Source organism: Oryctolagus cuniculus, chromosome 13 (genome assembly GCF_051225735.1).
Source record: "Oryctolagus cuniculus isolate XC-2025 breed Fujian yellow rabbit chromosome 13, ASM5122573v1, whole genome shotgun sequence".
In the NCBI taxonomy this organism is placed as follows: Eukaryota; Metazoa; Chordata; class Mammalia; order Lagomorpha; family Leporidae; genus Oryctolagus; species Oryctolagus cuniculus.
Genome location: NC_142879.1, coordinates 19,789,751 through 19,809,807, shown reverse-complemented (window position 1 = coordinate 19,809,807; position 20,057 = coordinate 19,789,751). Strand labels below are relative to the sequence as shown.

General features: G+C 57.3%; 1 protein-coding gene across 19 annotated transcripts in view; it reads left to right on the top strand.

The window, feature by feature from the left end:
• PLEKHA6 (pleckstrin homology domain containing A6) overlaps positions 1 to 20,057 on the top strand; it is a 146,011-nt gene that overhangs the window by 19,740 nt on the left and 106,214 nt on the right. Inside the window, exon 1 of one of the 19 annotated variants that reach the window (XM_051821176.3) lies at positions 3,415 to 3,541. The exons of the other annotated variants lie outside the window; for them this stretch is intronic. Within the exon in view, the coding sequence (XP_051677136.1) occupies positions 3,477 to 3,541 (65 nt within the window). The 5' untranslated portion in view covers positions 3,415 to 3,476. Of the gene's footprint in view, positions 1 to 3,414; positions 3,542 to 20,057 lie in introns of those variants that run through there. 19 annotated transcript variants of the gene reach the window in all.

Genomic DNA, 20,057 nt, shown 5'->3' with positions numbered 1-20,057 from the left:
GTGCAGGGCAGGCGCGTGGACTGAAGCCCTGGCTCCGATCCGTAGCTGAATGACTTGTACAAGTCCCTTCGCCTCGCTGTCCGGTGTCCTAGTCTGACCCCTGGGGCTAGGGTCCCTCCCCACAGGCCTCGTTGGTGGCCGGATGAGCGATGTTTGATTCAAGAGCCAGACAGGTGGCAGGAAAGGTGCTTGGGGCAGACAATACTCTGGGCTTCACCACGTGGTTCCCGGGCCACCCACCCAGCCTCCCCTCAGCCTGTGAAACCAGGAGCTGGAGCCGGGGCGCCCTGCTGTTCTGGTGCACACGCCCCTAGCCGAGACTTCCAGGTGCAGCAGTGTCTCCCTGGGGGTGGCTGGGAGCTGCACACCTGCAGAAGCAGGACCAGGGGCCCGGTGCACGGAGCAGGTGGGTGCCCGCCTTGGCTCTGGCACCACCAAGGCTGCGGGCTCGCATCTGCGGCTGACGTGCGATTTGCTTTCTAATTAGCTGAACGCTTGCAGCTCACCTGTTGAATTCACCCTGGCCTCAGCTGGTGAGCTCCTTTCTCTGATTTTGCTTGGTTCTTGGGTCCTCATGAGCATCCAAGAGCTGTCCAGAGACTTCAGGCCGCTCCAGAGCTGGGGTAGGCGTGGGTGACTGAGGTGTGGTGCCAAGAGACATGTTGGCATCACAGGTGAGGCCTAGGACCCGCTTCCCTCCTCCTGGCCCCTCTCCTCCCCAGCGGAGCCGCAGGTTCTGCATCTCAGTTTCCGCTGCCCCGCTCTCTGGGGTTCAGGTGAGTTGAGTCAGGATGTGGGTGTGACTCTGAAGCAACGTGGCATGAAATCCCCGTGTCATGTCAGGGGCGGTGGTTCCTGAGAGTGATGTGTGTGTTGGTGGCATCCCTCTGCCCTATCAGCCACTCCAGGCCGGGTTTCACTGTCTCCTCGTCCTCCCGTGAGCCACCCCCGTAATGCAAGGACAGAACTTGGCGCAGGGTCGGCACTGGGTGCCCGCTGCTGCGGCTGTGACGGAAGACCACGGGCCAGGGGGCTGCAAAGCCCAGGAGGAAGGGGCTGCCTCTGGTGAGGGCCCTCCTGCTGTGTCATCACAGGGTGGGAGGCCATGCAGGGCATGGAGCCCAGGGAGAGAAGAAATGAAAGTTACACACACACACACACACACACAGAGGTCTTCCATCTGCTGGTTCACTCCCCAGATGGCCACAACGGCTGGAGCTGGGCCAATCCAAAGCCAGGAGCCAGGAGCTTCTTCCAGGTCTCCCAAATGGGAGCAGAGGCCCAAGGACTTGGGCCATTTTCTGCTGCTTTCCTAGGCCATAGCGGAGAGCTGGATCAGAAGTGGAGCAGCTGGGACTCGAACTGGCACCCACAGGGGATGCTGATGTTGCAGGCTGGGACTTTAACCCACTGTGCCACAGCGTGGGCTCTGAGAAGCAGCCTTTATTAAGAAATTTATTGGGGCTAGCACTTTGATGTAGCGGGTAAAGCTGCTGCCTACAGCACCAGCATGCCCTATGGGCGCCAGTTTGAGTCCCAGCTTCTCTCTGATCCAACTCCCTGCTGATGGCCTGGGAAAGCAGCAGCAGATGGTCCAAGTCCTGTGCTCCTGTCACCTACGTGGGAGACCCAGATGGAGCTCCTGGCTCCTGGGTCCTGGCTTTGGATCGGCCCAGCTACTGTTATTGGGCCATCTGAGGAGTGAACCAGCAGATGGCAGATCTCTCTCTCTCTCTCTTTCTCTCTAACTCTGCCTTTCAAAAATAAATAAATCTTAAAAAAATTTATTTGAAAGACAGAGAAACAGATCTGCCATTGCTGGTTCACTCCCCAAATGCCCACAACAGCCAGGGCTGGGCCATGCTGAAGCCAGGAGCCAAGAACTCTATTGGGGTCTCCCACGTGGGTGGCAGGGGCCCAAGGACTTGGACCATCTTCTGTTGCTCTCCCGGGCCCATTAGTAAGGAACTGGGTCAGAAGCAAGCAGAACAACTGGGACTCGAACCAGCACTTTGATATGAGATGCCGGTATCCCAGGGGGTGGCTTAGCCACAGCACAGACCCCAGGAAAGCCATGTTGGGAAAGTCCCTGGTGGCATCAGTGGGGGGGGGTTATTCCCTGTCCCCCTTAGCCTTGCCCGCCACCCCCCCCCCCCCGCTTCTTCGAGGCAGGGGCAGTCTGGTGTGTCTGGCGTGTGTCGGGGATGCCTCCCACAGAGCCAGCCACGCAGCAGCTGTGCGGTACCTGCCTGTGCAGAATGAATGAGCCGAGGCGCTGCGGCAGAGGGCCTGGGAGTGGGAGTTGGGTGAACGGGGCCAGGCGCCCTGGCCTTGCCGCTCCTCTTGACAAATGTTTACCGCACGCTTGTTAGGTACCAGGCACAGGCGAGAGTGCAGCAATGGGGTTTTAAATTCAGTCTTGCCAGGCAGCAGGTGGGTGAGCAAATGCCTGTCCTGTAGGTGGTGGAGACACGGGCTGTGGAGGTGCATGACCCAGACGCCGGAGCCTCTCCCGGGAGGGTCGGGAGAGGCTGCCCCAAGGCTGGCGCGAGAGCTGTGCCGACGGCTGCTCTTCTCCGAGTTTTGGTTTCCTCGGCTGTCACTCGAGCAGTCTAAAGCTTCCTTCACAGAGTGGGGGTGACATGAAATTCTATGAATAAAACATCGAGGGCTGAATAATCTTGCAATAAATGTTCAAAAAATGCCTCCTGGAAGCCAGGCCCAGTGATGGGGGCGGACAGCCGACAGCTCAGGGGGTGTGGGGAGCTTGGCCCCGCACTGCCCCTCGGCTCTGGGCAGCCCTCAGTGGTCTCTTGGCTGCTCTCAGCCTCAGTTGCTGTATCTGCAAAATGGGGCAATGTGAGTGGTAGATGGGTCAGTGGCAGATGTCACACAGCACCTGTGGCGTGCCGTCCTTACTGGCCTCGTTCCAGGGAGACACATCTACTCCAGACACACTCCCAGAGGTTAGAGAATGGAGCAGGCTGGGGTGAGGGGGCTGGGGCTGGCTGAGTGACAGCCTGTTTCTGCTGTCTGGAATCTGTCTTCCAGGAGAGGTGACTGGGACTCCATTGAAAAGGTTGTAGGGATCAGGCATGGGCAACAGAACCTGGGAGATCAATTTGTGGTTCACGCTCCGAGTGGGTTGGGGGGGTGGGGTTGGTCTGCTCCATGGGAAGCTAAAGGTAGTCTCCTGTCAGGGGCTTAATTCCCTCAGGCATGTGGGCCTCCTGGCCCAGGCCAGTCCTGCCAGCCACATCCCTGCTGCTCCGTAGCCCGGCTTGGTCCCCTGACCTTGCTGAGCAAGGCAGCCTGGCGGCCATGCTGGGTTGCCCTGGTAACCAGCAGCCTCCCAGCTGGGTTGCCTGGGAAACCAGTTCGCTGGTATTGGGGGAAGGGGGTGGTGAGCTGGGGGGGAGAATCGGCCTGGAAAGCGGCAGAGGACAAGGGCGGGACAAGGAGGAAGCTGCGTCCCGATGCCCCCAGCCCGACCCTCCCCGCTCTCCCTCATGGGGTTGAGAAAGGCAGAGAAGAAGGGCAGGTAGGAAAGATGCTGTGTGTGCGTTTTGTGCTGTGAGTCCCCTTGGCCGCGGCAGGAAGACTCCGCAGGGCTGTGCGGGAGCCCCCAGGCAGTGAGAGACAGCAAGGTCTGTTCAGACAGCCGTGCACCACCCGGACCCAGACCGCAGTCCTGGTGCCACCACCCCCCCCTCTGGCCCGACGACTTAGGCTCTTGGAACGTGGGTTGCTCCTGGGACACAGGTGCATTGACTTGGACCTGCAGTGGTCAGCGTGGTGGGGCACGGCATTGGCACTGCCAGGGGTGGGGTCCCCTCCCCTCCTTCCATACTGGTTTTTGTGTGGTGGGTGCTGCTCTCTCCATCCCGTGGGCAGCTGGCATCTGGTGCCTGCCCCAGTGTGAGCCCAGCCCTGTGGCAGGGGTGGGTAGGAAGGCTGGAATCCTCGAGAACTTGGAGCTGACCCGCCCAGTCTGTTGAGGGCAGAGAGCATGGTTGCAGCTGCAAGGACTGTGGGGATTTTGAAAGACCTGTTGGACATTTTTGGCTGCAACCTGTGTCTTCCTCTTACCGTGCGTGGTGTGCCCTGGCTTCTTGTTGTGGTCCTGGATTAGCCAGCTTATTTTTTTCTCATTTGGAATTTAATTTTTAAAATACCTTTATTTATTTATTTGAAAGAGAGGGGGAGAAGACAGTGTCCATTGATTCACTTCCCCAATGGCTGGGGCTGGGCTAGGCTAGAGCGAGGAGCCTGGAACCCCATCCGGGTCTCCCACGTGGGTGCAGGGGCCCAGGCACTTGGGCCGTCTTCCGCTGCTTTCCCACGTAGGTTAGTAGGGAGCTGGATTGGAAGTGGAGGAGCCGGGACTCAAACCAGCACTCGGGTGTGGGAAGCCCGTGTCGCAGGTGGCAGCTTAGCCTGCTGCACCACAACGCCAGCCCTGGTCTGTGGTTTTTAGAAGATGGTCTTGACCTTCAGCTTGATTTCACAGCCATGGCTGAGTTCCTGTGTTCAATTTGAGAAACACTTTACAAGAGTATGAGCTCAAAGTCCCCGGGGCTCCTGCCACCTCCCACAGGTCACGGCACCTGCAGCTCAAACCTGTGCGGCAGCCGAGGGAGGTCACACGTCTTGCTCAGGGTCACATAGGCAGCAAGTCTCGGGGCCGTGCCGTGAACCAGTGCTTCTGGGGCTGAGGTCCGTGGCCTGCGCCTGTGGAAATGGTAGCCGGTCTTGTTCTCGCTTCCGGAGAAGCTGCAGGATGGAGAGAGCCAAGATGGAAAGGTCTGGAAGGGCCTGTCCTGCCACCTCCACATCAGGGGCCCGGGGCAGGGCCCAGGACGCACACGTGTCCGTGTGCTGTGTCCCGGTTGAAGAGACTGGGAGCTGGGGAGAGCTGTGGAGGGTGGGGCCCAGCCTGAAGCCGTCCGGGGGTCCCCTCTGCATGTGTGAGGGGAGTGAGTCGGGGGCAGAGGGTTGGGGTTGGTCAGGTCTGCTGAGCAGATCCCGTGTCAGGGTCCTGGGGCCGTGCCCAGTAGTGTCAGAGTCTGGGAGAAGCTTCTGACAGGAAGAAGGTAAGCCAGTCTCCAGGGTGTGACCAGGGAGGTGGCGGCCAGCAGTGGGCCTGCCAGGTGGGGATCGGCCTCAGGCTGGGTTTGGCGGGGGGGGGGTCTTGGTGCCCAGCAGCGGCAGGGATGTGGGGGTGGCCTTAAGTGGCCCTGGAGTACCCTGGCTGGAAGCTGACCCTGCAGATAGGCATCGAGGGCACCTGGAGGAACTCGCACCGCCGAGCTTGTGAACCTGGCCTGCTTCTCACTCTCGAGGCCTGGCTGTTCCATTGTGGGGGGCTCAGAGGGGAGTGCGGGGCGTGTCCTCCCGACGTGGACCTTGCCCTTAGCCAATGGAAGTGCTGGCTGGGGGGTGGGTGCAGCCCAAGGCGCTTCCTTCTGCTGGGTGCCTTCCCTTGCAGCTTCCGGTGGCCCGATCTGCTGGATTAAAGGGAGGACTGGAGTGGGGGATACAGATGCGTGGCTAACATAGAGCCCAGGGCCCTGGGAGGAGACGGGGGCCCCGGCTGGGTCCTTCCTCTGTAGGCCTCTTGTTTCTTGTTTCTAAGACTGATTTATTTATTGGAAAGAGTTCCAGAGAGAAGGAGAGGGAGATCTTCCATCCACTGGTTCACTCCTCAAATGGCCCCAATGGTGAGGGCTGGGCCAGGAACCAGGAGCTTCCTCCGGGTCTCCCACATTTTTGCAGGGCCCAAGCACTGGGACCATCTTCCACTGCTTTCCCCAGGCACATTAGTAGGGAGCTGGGTTGGAAGTGGAGCAGCTGGGACTAAAACCGGAGTGAATATGGGATGCCAGCACTGTAGGTGGTAGCTTTACCCACTAGGCCACAATGCTGGCCCCATTTTGTTTGTTTTAATTTAAAGTATTTATTTATTTTCATTTTATTTGAAAGGCAGAGAGAAAAATACAGGAGACAGGTGGAGAGAGAGCTTCCTTCTCCTGGTTCACTCCTCAGATATGTCAAAGCCAGGAAGTAAATCCAGGTCTCCCATGTGGGTGGCAGGGACCCACGTACTTGAGCTGTCACCTGCTGCGTGCTAGTGTGTGCATCAGCAGGAAGCTGGGTCAGATGCGGAGGAGCTGGGAGTGGAGCCAGGAGGTTATCCCGCTTGTCTGCCACAGCTACCACGCCTCTTGTTGATGCTCTCAGCACCCACTGATGGACAGCGACCTTTCCAAATGAGAGCTGTCAGAAGGCGCCTCGTCCAGGCTCTTGGTGCCATTGTCACCCATCAGGCCAGGGAATATGGCTAGCATTCTGCTGGGGTTCGAGTTCATTTCTGTCTCGGGTCGGGTTGAACAGAGACTGGGGAGATGGTGAGTTCCTGGCGAGGAGAGCTGGGGCCTTAGGATCATACCTGGGGGAGGAGATTGTGCCTGGGGCCTGAAGACGGACTGATGTGCGGCGAGCCATTGGGTGAGGATCCTTCTTGTAGGAATCCTAACGTCTGCCTCCTGCCCTCGTCCCGGGTCCTTCCCCGCGTGTCCTGCTGGCTTTATTGAGCCCTTTCTACCCAGGAAGAATGAGGGTGGCGGAATTGATAGAGGCAGGGGAGGGGTCAGGATTGGAATTCACTCTTGCCCTCGGTGGGCCCACTGAGAGTGCAGGCTGATTAGCTGGTGCGGTGCCGGGCTGTGGAGATGACTATCGTGGCCCGTTTGTGGCTGCCTGGGGCTGCCCCGCTGGCCGCCTCCTCTCCCCAGCTCCCCAGACCTTGTGTTCTGGAAGCGGCAGGTGGTGGCTGCCGCCGCCTCTGGAGTGTGGTGGTGCACTCAGGTTCATGTGCATCGAGACAGGGCTGTCAGCTGCTCGTGGTCTAATCAAGGAGGCTCCTTGGACTGTGCAGAAAGTCACACAGGACAGGCGGGGGGCTTGGGGACAGAGCTGGGGTGGAGTCCTCCCCGCTCCCTCCTGCCCACGTGCCCCGGGGGAGGGGCTGGCTCCTGAGCAGCAGTCCTCCTGTAGCCAAAGCTGGCTCTGAATCCGGGCACTTGGAGTCCTCTTTAAACCCAGCGTAGCCATCCGGAGGCCCCTAGCTGGGTGGGCTTACCTCGTTCTCTTTTCCCCGTGCAGATGACTCTTGGTTTAGGATGACTCTACGATGGTATAAAAGCAACACACAATCAACATAAACTGTCCTTCGTGTTTTGAATCTGACTCTTCCCCGGGCTCGTGATACGTGGTGCAAGCCCTGTGGATGGGGCGCAGCGGCAGCCCCAGCTACAGCCAACCCTCTGCAGGGTGCTGGGTGGCGGAGCTGTGGCCCCTGGGTTAGGTGCATTCCATGCATTGTCCACTTCCGGGCAGAGCATAGGGTGGGAGAAGAGGGGACAGGAGGAGCTGTTAGCCCTGCTGTCCTGGTCAGGTAACGCAGGGACACGGTTCTTCCATCAGCTTCCTTGGACTTGTGCTGGACAGTGTGGGGCTGAAGCTAAGGCACTGTGCCCGTGAGGTCTCAGGGCTCATGGCTGCAGGTCCCAGATCTGGAGGAAGCAGAAGTTCTCTGGGAGAGCCAGCCAGCAGCAGTGGGGAGTCTGCGGGAGGCTCTTAGCAGAGAAAAGCCCTAGGGGAGCACAGCCGAGGGTCTGAGGAAGGAAGCCGCGGTGGGCAGGGCCTTCTGGTGGGATGCATCTGGTTGCTTATTTCTAGGACCTGCCTTGGGAACGTCTGGCAGGAAGGAGGTGGAGTGGGCATGAGACATGAACAGTGTCCAGACCCTAAAAGGGCCTGCCTTGAAACAGAAAATGTCCCAGCATCTCCTGAAACTTGGCCACAGAACCAAGGCCAAAGTCATGAACATATACTTACTAAGTTAGATTTTTTAAAGGATCAGGACATGGGGCCAGCGTTGTGGCATAATAGGTCAAGCCACTGTCTGCGACACCAGCATTCCATATAGGCGTAGGTTTGTGTCCTGGCTGCTTCACTTCCTTCCTTTTTTTCTTTCTTCCTTCCTTCCTTCCTTCCTTCCTTCTTTCTTTCTTTCTTTCTTTCTTTCTTTCTTTCTTTCTTTCTTTCTTTCTTTCTTTCTTTTTTTGACAGGCAGAGTGGATAGTGAGAGAGAGAGACAGAGAGAAAGGTCTTCCTTTGCCATTGGTTCACCCTCCAATGGCCGCCGTGGCCAGTGCGCTGCTGCCGGTGCACCGTGCTTATCCTGGTCTCCCATGCGGGTGCAGGGCCCAAGCACTTGGGCCATCCTCCACTGCCTTCCCTGGCCACAGCAGAGAGCTGGCCTGGAAGAGGGGCAACCGGGATAAAATCCGGCGCCCCGGCCAGGACTAGAACTCAGTGTGCTGGCGCCGCAAGGCGGAGGATTAGCCCAGTGAGCTGCGGCGCCGGCCCCTGGCTGCTTCACTTCCGATCCAACTCCCTGCCGTTGCTCCTGGGAAAGCAGCAGAGTGCTTGGGCCCCTGTTACCATGTGAGAAACCTCAGAAGAAGCCTCTGGCTCCTGGCTCTTGGCTTCAGCCTAGCCCAGTGCAGCCTTTGCAGCCATTTGGGGAGTGAACCAGCAGATGGAAGAATTCTAACTCTGCCTTTCAAATAAATAAATCTAAAAAATTAAAAAAAAAATCAGGGCAGACATTTGGTCTAGCTGTTTAAACTCCCTTGTCCCAAATCACAGTGCCTGAGTTCGACACCCACCTCCAGCTGCCAGCTCCCACTAATGAGGCCCTCGGAGACATGGTGATGGTTCAAGTAATTGGGTTCCTGGATCCAGACTTGCTCAGACCATCACAGGCATTTGGGGTGTGAATCTGCTACAACACTGGCCCTCATGGGTGTATTTCTTTATGATAACTTTGTATCTCCCCACAGCCAGTCAGCCTCACGCCTTGACACAACGGCTCCCCCTTGAGCCCCTTTCCCCACTTCCCTGCCTGGGGATGGGGTGACACACTGGGTGGGGTGGGGGAACTGTGATGTGATGCTGCCCTCGGCCAAATCTTCCTGGGCTGAGACTCAGGGGGTTTCTGCTTCTGGGGCTCAGAGCCAGGATTGCAGGATGGAGCTGGATCATATCGTGTCCTTCCTTCTTGAAGACATTGCTTTGTCGCTCACTTCTGGGGTACTTGGATAATATAGATGAGGTACAGATCCACAGTATGATTGGGGTGAGGAAACGCTGCCTCTCTTTCATACTTTTTATAATTGCTTCTCTCTGTTTTTCATATTTCTTTAAGAAGTGAGCTATTTTCAGCCGGCTTGGAGGAGTTTATCACTCCTACAAGAACCTCAGGAGATAACAGGTCTGGGAAAGAGGAGGTGTCTGCAGCAGTTTATTTGCATATTCCCCATAATCCTTCCTTTGGCTCAATGTATGGATATTCTGGCCAAGTTTTGGTCTGGGCATTGCTGTCACTCTCCATCACGCACACCTGAGTTGGTGGGCAAGTTCAGACTAAATGTAGCTCGTAAACATTGTGCTCTGGGTGTCAGTGTTGGTTTTTCCAGATGGAGAAACTGAGACAGGCGAGGGACTTAAGAATCGCGGCCTTGGAAGTAATCCTTCGTTTGGTTCCACCGTCTTCCCAGATAGCAGTGCCTTTGCAGCGTCCCAGGGCCAGGCGTACGGCTCTGTGAAGCAGGCTTTCCATTGTTGGGCGGCTTCAGTGACAGTCGAACTGATTTTTTTTTTATTTGAGGGGTGGAGGGACTCTCATCTCACATCTCCAAGCCTTCGCCTGCTGCCTCCCAGGGAGCACGTTGGCAGGAAGCTGGAACTGAGAATAGAGCTGGGACTGGGACCCAAGCACTCTCACCTGGGACACGGGCATCCCATGCGATGGCTTTAACAGCTGTGCCAAGTGCCCAACCCAGAGGCAGCTTTTCTTCCTCTAACCTCCATCTTTTGTTTCCAGTCCAACATCCTTGGCATTCTTTCACAGTCTTTGTCAACGTTTCTAGAGTCACACAAGTGTCGAGAGACTGTGTGACACAGCGGGAGCAATGTCTGCCTGGGTTTTGCCCCTGGCCCTGCACCACCAGCTGTGCAACCCTGGCTTTAACCCTTAACCTCCCAGCCTCAGTTTGCCCGTGTGTAAGATGCGGGTGACAGTGACCTCATAGGGCTGTTGAGCGGGTTTAATGAGTTAGTGCAAGTGAAAAGCTTAGAACCGTGCCTCGCAACTAGAGGCAGCTCAGACTATGTCAGTGTTTCGTAGTCTCTTAAAATAGGCTCTCCAGGGGGCCAGCACTGGTGCTCAGTAGGTTAAGCCATTGCCTGTGATGTTGGTATCCCATATGAGTGCTGGTTCAACTTCTAGCTTCTCCACTTCTGATCCAGCTCTCTGCTAATGCACCTGGGGAAGCAGAGGAAGATGGCCCAAGTACTTGGCCACCTGTGCCCACAAGGGAGACCGGGATAGAGTTCTGGGCTCCTGGCTTTGACCTGGCCCAGCCCTGGCCATTGTGACTGGAGAGTGAGCCAATGGATGGAAGATTCTCTCATTCATTCTCTCTCTCTGCCTCTCTCTCCCTGTAATTCTGCCTTTTAAATAAGTAAAATAGGGACTGGTGTTGTGGCATAGCAGGTAAAGCTGTCGCTGGCATCCATCTTGGACAGTTTGAGTTCTGGCTACTGCACTTCCACTCTCTGCTAATGGCCTGAGAAAAGCAGCAGAAGATGACCCAAGTGTTTGGGCCCCTGCCACCCACATGGGAGACCCGGATGAAGCTCCTGGAGCCTGGCCTGGTCCTAGCCGTTGCAGCCATCCGGAGACTGAACCAACGGATGCAAGATTCTCTCTTTCTCTCCCTCTCTCTCTCTCTCTCTCTCACTCTCTCAAGTCAATCAATCATAAACAAATAAGCTGTCCAGAACTGAACACAGTACTCCAGACACGGCCTGGTCTGTGGGGCTGGTGCCTGGCAGATTGACAGTGGATTTCTATTATTTCTGACTACGTTTTCAAATCACTGGTGTTTAACTTGGGCTTGTTGTTCTGACACCCTCGGGTCATTCTCCCATGGCCAACTGTGGGGCTTGGATGCCTGCTCTGAGTTAGAACCAAGGTCAATGTCAAGGGCAACCCAAGGCTTCCCCTCACACGAGCCTTTGGCACTGCAATTGGGTCCTGTCTATGGCGCGCTTCTGCAGTCTGCTGCTCTCTCTGGAAAATCTCTTGACCCACACTGAGCCCAAACACAGGCCCCTGCCCGTGGTCCTTTCTCCCAGCCGGCCGCCTGCCCTCCTCTTGGTCGGTGGGTGTGTGTGACGGCCTGCGCTGTGCAAGGACTGTTGGCACCTTCCTTCCCCCCAGCCCTGCCACCTCCACTCCCTCAAGTTCCCAAGCTCTGGGCAGGGCTGGGGAACCTTTCTTCTCCAAGGGTCATTTGGATATTTATTTATTAAGAGATTTATTTTATGTGTTTGAAAGGAGGGTGACGGAGAGCGAGTGACCTTCCATCTGCTGGTTCCCTCCCCGGGATCCAGGTGTTGGCAAAGGTCCCCCAGTGCTTCCTGTGCTCTGAGTTACTGGGGGCAGGAGTCGGGGGTGGGGCGGGGGTGGGGGAGGACCACCAAGCTCACTCCTGGGGACAGGCTACTTCTAGAACCCAGAATCACAAGCTCCCCGTTACTGCTTGGAATGTCTGCAATAAGGTTTTCCTAAAACGTGCATTCATTGCAAAAAAATGCCGCTAGCGGGCTAGAGAGAGAAGCAGGTTGTATTGGTGCTTTCTGCATTTGTTAGTGACATACTCCGGTGCGTTCCAGCCCGGGGATCTCATGTACAACTGGAATCTTCTGGTTAATGTTGGGTTTTGCGTTTCTCACCTGTTCTGCCTTGGGAACGTCAGGCTGTGGTTCCCGTATATGGAATCCCTGTTCTGCCGTCTGTGTGTCCTCTGGCCGGGTCAGCGGCAGGTCTGATGGCCGCTTCCTACCAACCAGTGTTGGGCTGGAAGCTCCGTGCCTGCTGCCAGGTGCACAGCCCCAGCCCTGCTCCCCGCCAGCTCCATCCCCTTTGGCCAGGCCTTCCAGCCCACACCGTGGGGTTTTGTCTGTAATTGAGGCAATTGGAGAAATATATGTTCCTGTGCCACTCACACCCTCCCCCTCAGAGGTCCTGATGCTGCCGACCCATGACGGGCATCCAGGCATCGATATTTAAGGAAAGCTATCTGGGTAGTTCTGGCGTACGGCGAGAATGAAATGCACACGACCACCTCATCTCTGCCAGGCATGGTCTGCCCCTCTGAGCTCAGAGCTTCCTGGCAGCCTGGTCCAGACTTTCTGGGGCCTCTTGTCCTGCGGCCTGAGCCCTGCTGGCTGCTGCTGATGTCGGAGGCAGGGCCGGGCTGGCAAGTGCAGCACCGCGGTCAGGCACCGTGTGTGCCCAGCAGGCCTGCAGGCACCCCTGGATTCTCCCATCAGCCGCCTGCGCCCCTGCTCTCTTCTGGACAAAGGAACCAGTTTTTGCTTCTCCGGTGTCGGCTCCCAGTCTGCGTCTCTGAGCTTGTTGTTTAAGGCCAGTGCAAGTGCACGTCAGGGGTCGGTCCAGCTGCCTCCCTCGGATCTCTCTCCTCCCATCCTCTGAGGCCGTCTCTTCCTGCTCTTTCCCTCCAGCGACTTCCACAGGCTGCCGGCTGCTCTGCTGCCGAGAGTGGCAGCTGCCAGGCTGTGGTTGGCTCCGCAGACCCCCGGCTGGCACTGGGGGTCAGAGCACCTGCCCGTCAGGTCAGCGAGGCTCATCCGTGGCCAGCCCGGCTTCTGCCTGGGGCTCGGGATGTCGCCTGCTCTGGGGTGGGAGTGTGCCCAGCTCCAGGCCAGCTCCCCTTGTCCGCTTCCTCCCGCTGGGTCTGGAGTGTTTCTGCTGCGGGCTTGCTAATTGGGCTTCAGCTGGTGGATTGACTCCAGCGCCAGAGAGCGCTTCCTCATCGCGGCAGCCGCCTCTCAGACAGCCGTTAATTGCAGAGAGACAATAATTACGGGATAATGGGTGGCTTTTGTGTGAGTCCCTCTTTTTGCACAGTGTCAGCAAACATGGCGGGTTTGTTTTCCAATATCCCGCCACCCCGCTGAGGGGAGGCCGCGAGCCCCCCACCCCCGTCATCCCCCCACCCACCTGCCTTTCCCCGCCCGGAGGCCTGGGGTTTTACCCAGATCCCCTGAGTGACAGCACGTTCTGATCTTCCAAAATATTACATCCTTCCAGTTTCCATGCAGTCATGGCCCCAGTTTTAGGATCTGTGAGGTTGAACTGGCACTTTTTTTTTTTTTAAGATTTTTATTTATTTGCAAGAGTTACAGAGAGAGAGAGAGAGAGAGAAAGAGAAGGAGAGAGAGATGTCTCCCATCGTTGGTTAACTCCCCAAATGGCTGTAACAGCCAGGGCGGGGCCCAGCGGAAGACAGGAGCCAGAAGCTTATTCAGGGTCTCCCACATGGGTGCAGAGGCCCAACGACTTTGGCCATCTTCCACTGCTTTCTCAGGCGCATTCACAGGGAGCTGGATCAGAAATGGAGCAGCCAGGACTCGAACCAGCACCCATGTGGGATGCCAGTGCTGCAGGCAGTGGCTTCACCCGCTGCTCCATCATGCTGGCCCCTGAACTGGGACTTTTACAAAAGGTGGCACTTAACTTGGAGTAAAGAGAGGGTGAGTAAGTAATTCATGCCTACTGCATGTGCCCTTCAGGTCTTTGTGGAGGTTTTGCAGGGTTGTTGTGGGGGTGTGGCCGTTGTCCCGTGCCATGCATCTCTTCCATGTAATTTAATCAAGTGCTGCCCGGTATGACGAGGGTCTATGCAGGTGTCATTTTAAGTAGCTGTGTGTAATCCCATCCTGTTACTCCGTCACCACCGAGGATTTGGGTCGTTTCCAGTTGCTGTTATGTGAACAGCACTGCTTCTGCATCTTGAAGCCCAGGGCTTTCCCCCCAGGTGTGTCCCACGGTGAGCGGATTTGGGAGTTGCATCGAGGACAGTGGGGTGCTGGAGACCATGGCAGAGTTTCGCCTACCACCCCCTCTTCCGGAATTCCTTCTCTTCTCATCACTGTGCTCATCCACCGCTGCATGATCTCCCCACCCCCACCCGTCCCGGTATGGCCCAGGTTAGCGGAGCAGAGCCTTGGCTTCGGTTTGACTGTTGCTGAGTGACAGCCGACTCTGGGCATGCCAGGTTGGAACAACCCGAGATTACCTCTCAGGGTTCCCGGGCCGGCTGGTGCCAGCCTCTTCTACCCATGCAGCCATCTGCGGGCAGCACCGGCGGGGCAGCCGAGGTGGCTCCTCACGCGGCTGGGCCGGTCCACCTGAGCACCTGCAGGTGGCCGCTCCCTGTGGCCTGGGCTTCCTTTAGTGAGGTTCCAAGAGCAAGCGTCTCCCGAGAGTGTCCTGGGAGACCCTGGGGACTTCCAGGCTGCTTCTGCCTTGGCCTCAAGGGTCACGTCTGTTGCGTTCTATGGGTCCAGCCAAGCCCTCCCAGGTGCCTGGGGCAGGGGCTCCTCTCACCGTCAGGAGCTGCGGAGGGGTTTGCAGCCATCTTTGACCCTCCATGCTTGCAGACGAAAGCACGTGTTGGTCAGTGGCCTCCAGTCCTCCCAGTGTGCCCCAGGAGAGGTGGTCAGAGACACCCTGCCCCTTCCTGCTTCTCAGAAGCCACCAGCTCCCTTGCAGCCCCTCCCCGGCCAGCCCACGGGAGCCACAGCCCTCTTTTCTCTGTGCCCGAGCTGTGCAGCCTGTCCCATCCGCCTTGCTTCACGGCTCTTCGCGCACGTGCCGGGTCCAGGCGTTCATGGGCTTGCAAAGGCTTCCTGTTGGTCTTCACGTCCCGCCCCAGTGACCGGGCCTGTAAAAAGGTGGCCACTTGATGCTCCACGGTCTGTGGGGCTAGTGAGTCAGGGACCTCCCTGAAGTGACGCTGGTGGGGAGAACCAGCATGTACAGAACCTTGGTGGGCCTGCTGACCAGCACCGGCTAGGAGCCTTACAGAAATGATCTCACTGAATTCTCACAACAACCCGAAAGCAAGGAGCAGTATCCCCATTTTGTAGATGATGAAGCTGAGGCTCTGAGGTGTTAGGTAACATACAGCAGGTGACATGGTTGGGTCACATGGTTAGAAAGTCATGGAACCGGGGCTGGGGCTGTGGCATAGCAGGTTAAGCTGCTACCTGCATCCCATACGGGTGCTGGTTTTAGTCCTGGCTGCTCCAGTTCTGATCCAGCTCCCTGCTAATGTGCTTGGGAAAGCAGTGGAAGATGGCCCAGAGAGAGAGAGAGAGAGAGGGAGAAACAGAGATCTTCCATCTGCTGGTACACTACCCAAATGGCTGGAATGGCCAAGGCTGGGCCAGGCTGAAACCAGGAGCCAGGAGCTCCATCAGAGTGTCCCACACAGGGGCCCAAGCACTTACTTGGACCATCATCCACTGCCTTCCCAGGCACATTGCAGGGAGCTAGATGGGAACTGCACTCACATAGGGTGCTGGTATTGCAGGCAGCAGGGTAACCCCCGTGCCACGCCGGCCCCTTGACTTCTTGTTTGCAAGGGTTTGACGAACATGCTGCATTCTGGCAGGCCTACAGGGAGCCCTGCGGTGGATAGCGTTGCCCCCATAACCTGCTGGGGTGTGCATCATTCAACGATGCACACATACCTCCTCAGACTCCTTGGCTCCCAGTTCCTCCTCCCGGTGCCCTGGACCCCCGCGGTGCAAGGCCTCCCGTCTTCCGGGTGACCGCGGTGCAGACAGGCAGGTGCCCGGCGCTGGGCTTCGCCAGAGCAGCTGAGCCCCGGGAAGCCGCCCTCCCACGCTAATCACTTTTGTGTGCTCTTCCAGAAGAGCTCACTTGTTCTCTTTTCCCCATGCCTCATGCTCACTGCTGTCTCAGCTCTCAGTTCCGCTTCGGCTTTTTGATCTCTGTCTGGAGACATAAAGGTGGTTTATGGAAAGCACCTTTGTGGGAAAATGGGATTGCAAGGTACGTTTATTTGGGTGCAACACGTCTTTGAAATCCATGCGTACTTTTTCCATAATACACATTTTCCGTGAACTGTTTGAAAGTCTCTCAGCTGCATGGGTTTCACCATTGTCTTGCCCCAAAACTAACCCAACCTTTTGATTCCATTCTCCATGAACCTTTTTGGAGTGCCCTTGCACAGAGAGCCCAATGCAGACCAGGCTGGTTGGGGTGCAGACAGGGGTGGCAGCCGCTGGGGAGGTGCTGCCTCCGTGCAGCCGGGGGAGGGGGGAGCTGCAGCCCGTGTCCTGGGCTCCGCGTGCCCTTCCCTCCCACACTGTTGGCTCTGGCCTCCTTGTTCCCTGGCTGGAGACACTGGCTGCAGAGGGAGGAGCCGGCCATGGAGGCGTCCACCAGTCCCTTTGGCCCAGGCTCGGCTCATCCTGTACTCCCCTGCCTGGCCACTGGTGAATAGCACCGAGGCGCCAGGACCGCCGGGGGCAGAAGAGCTCCAATTCCCTTCCTTAGCTTTTCCCACAGTCCCTGCAAAGGCCCGCGCAGAGCAGTCTGGGAGTCCAGAGGCAGGTGAGTGTCTAGAGCTCGTTCCATCCTGCCGTCAGCGGGGCCCCCCGGGGGCGGCCTCTTCAGACACGGCTCGCTCTGTGTCACACCTCCTGGCTGGACGCCTGTTGCAGGCCCTCGAAGGCTCTGATGATGCTGTTCCGGTTGCTGCCCTGGCTGCCTGGAACTTGACAACTCTTCAAGTACAGAAAAGCATTTCCTGCACGCTGGGGGATTTGCGCATAGATGCCCTCTCTCTGATTGCAAACCTGTGGGAGGGCAGAGACCGAACCCAACGCAAGCGGTCCAGTGCGTGAGTCTGAATAAGTCACGTGTGCGTGTGTGCGTGTGTGTGTGTGTTTGCACGAGGCCTGCTCTGATGGCCTCAGCCCACCACCGAATGCCTGTGGTTCCAGTTGTCTGTGCCACTAACAGCAAACCCGTGCTTCGGGTTGCAGGGTAGTGATACATCGGAGTGGATAAACGCATTGAGGATGGGTGACGAAAGGCCTTATGTGGAGCTGAGCCCATGTCCTGCAGGCGCTGGACAGACACTGCATGTTTGTGGGCCACTTGCAGAGAGCAGGGGGACCAGATATGGAGACACTCTGTCATCCCCAAGGCAGTGGGACCGGGAGGCCCCGGTGCAGCCCCGGTGCAGCCCAGCCGCTTGGTCAGGTTTAATCCCTGGTCTGGAGGCAGTGTCACGGACAGGGAAGACTGGTTACCCGGGTTATTAGGAAACACCGAGAGCTATTTAAGGGGTCGGGGGAGGAGTTGGGAATCTGTCTTGTGGCAAAGCTGAGCTGGTGGCTGGAGACAGAGGGTTATTTTTAGGGCACAGAGGGCCAGATGGGGGATCAAGTACAGAACCCCCTAGAAAATCGCGGGGGGCAGGCATTTGGTGCAGTGCTCCATGTGCCTCCTGGGGCCCCACCTCCCATCTCGGGGTGCCTGGGTGTGAATCCTGCCGTCACTCAGCCCTGGGAGGCTGCAGGTGGTGGCTCAATACTGTGTCCCTGCCACCCACAACAGAGTCCCAGGTGCAGTTCTGGGCTCCTGGCTTTGATCTGACCGAGCCCTGGCTGTGTGGGCACTTGAGGAGTAAGCCAGCGGACAGAGGGTCTGTCTGTCTCCCTTTCAAATAAATCAAAATAACTCACATAAAGTAAGAACTATTTTTTTAAAAAAGACCCTTTGACACTAGAGAAGTTCACTTTGAACCACCCCATCTGTAGGTGCTTTTTTGCATTTTTTTGCACAAAAAATAAAAGGAAAGGAGGTGACGAATGTGTTAATTAGCCGGATTTACTCATTCCGTAATGCCTATATACAAACATGGAAATATCTCCTAGTACCCCTGGCACAAATGCAGTTATTATTTGACAATTTAAAAAGGCCAAGGCAGAATGAGGGGCCCAGACCCCTCCTCAGTGTGGGCTCCTGTGTATTTCCTGGGTCATTAGGGAAGTCGCCAGGAAGGTCGGGCTCTTCAGCGCCTTCTCGAAGCACTCAAGTTTGAGATTCAGCTGCACGGGGTACAAAGGGAGGCTCTGCTTCTGCCTGGGCTGGACCCCTCTGAGGCCCCAGGCGGGCTGTCTGGTTCCCTTGTCCAGAAGGGGAACTTTCCCAGGCCCGGTCCACCCCCTCCCAGGTCCACTCGTGAGCAGGTGTGAGACGGGACTTGGGCTTTGTGTTACTGCTCTCGGCCATGTGTGTTGAAGACGGAGGGAGAAATGGCTCCAAGCTGCATCTTCTCAGGACTCACAGTCGGGGCGGGGACTTCACTACTGCAGATCTGCTGGGGGCGACTTGCAGCGTAGCAGTTGAGATAAGGTTGTCGGGGAGGGTGTCGCGGCACAGTGCCACGCTTAAGACGCCTCCATCCAGAATCGAGTCCTGGCTGCTGCACTTCCATCCGGCTCCCTGCTCATGTGCCTGGGGTCAGCAGATGACGGCCCAAGTACTTGGACACCTGCCACCCATGTGGGAGACCCAGAAGGAGATTCTCGCTCCTGGCTTCAGTCTGGCCCGGCCCCCACTGTTGAGGGCATTTGGATTGTGAGCCAGCAGTTGGAAATCTCTCCCTCTCCCCCCTCTCCCCCCCTCCCCCCTCTCCCCCCTCTCCCCCCTCTTCCCCTCTCTCTCTCCCTCCCTCCCTCTCTCTCTCTCTCTCTCTGTCTCTGTTCAAATTCTTAAGTAAGTAAACAAATTTTGAAAAGATACAGGCTAGGATGCCTGCATCCCATGTCAGAGTGCCTGGGTTGGAGCCCTGCCTCCACCCCTGATTCTAGCTTCCTACTGATGTGGATCCTGAGAGGCAGCAGGCAATGGCTTCAGGAGTGGAGTCCTCGCCACCCAGAGGGGCACCTGGATTGAGATCTCTCTCTCTCTCTCACTCTCTCTCTCACACCTCTATGGTGACTCAGCCTGGGTTTTCACTGCCAATAAATTCCCTGGAAAATCAGAAACATCCACTCATTTCCCTGCTTGATCATTAACAAGGCTATCTAATTTGAGATAGGGAGAGCACAAGCGCTCCCCAGGGCAGCTGAAGAGCAGGGCCCTGGGAGTGGGGCTGCAGGTGCACCGCCCGCCTTGCAGGCTGAGCTGGGGACTGCGAGGGTGAGAGCTGGCCGCAGGGAGGAGAGTCGGAGAGCCTCCTCTTTCTGGCCCAGCTTTGCCGCTTGCGGCTTGTCACTGCAGGTGATTCTCTAGCCCATGGAGCCCCAGCAGTTTGAGTCGACTATTTCAGGCGGGGGATGATCATGGGGGCTGCCGTCTGTGGGTTATGTTCACTCACAGTGGGCACGGGCAGCGGGTACGAGGCGCTGTGCCACTGCCGGGAGTTCTTAGTGCTGTCATTCTTCTTCTTCTTTTTTTTTTTTTAAAGATTTTAGTCTTATTATTTATTTGACAGGTAGAGTTACAGACAGTGACAGGGAGCGATAGAGAGAGATCTTCCATCCGCTGGTTCACTCCCCAGATGGCTACGTCTGGAGCTGGGCCAATCCAAAGCCAGGAGCCAGGAGCTTCTTCCAGGTCTCCCACGTGGGTGCAGGGGCCCAAGCACTTGGGCCATCTTCCACTGCTTTCCCAGGTCACAGCAGAGAGCTGGATCAGAAGAGGAGCAGCCAAGACTCAAACCGGTGCCCATATGAGATGCCGGCATCGCAGGTGGAGGATTAACCTACTGCACCATGGCGCCGGCCCCAGTGCTGTCATTGCTCTTAGGGGAGACAGAGCACGGGAGTCCTGGGCTGAGCTCTGGTTTTGCTCCTGCAGTACCTGCTTCTCTGTGTCCCTTGCTGTGGACCATGTCCTGGAGGCTTAGAGAGACCCCAGCCCACCCACAAGTGCAAGCTGCCAGGCTGGGACGTCCCCACCCACTCCTCACCTGGCCGCTTTTCCTCTCTCGCTGATGGAGCTGTGGGGTGGGGAGGGCTCTGGCTGTCCTGGGCAGGGGGCCGGGGGCTGGGGGCCCCCAGTTGGGTGG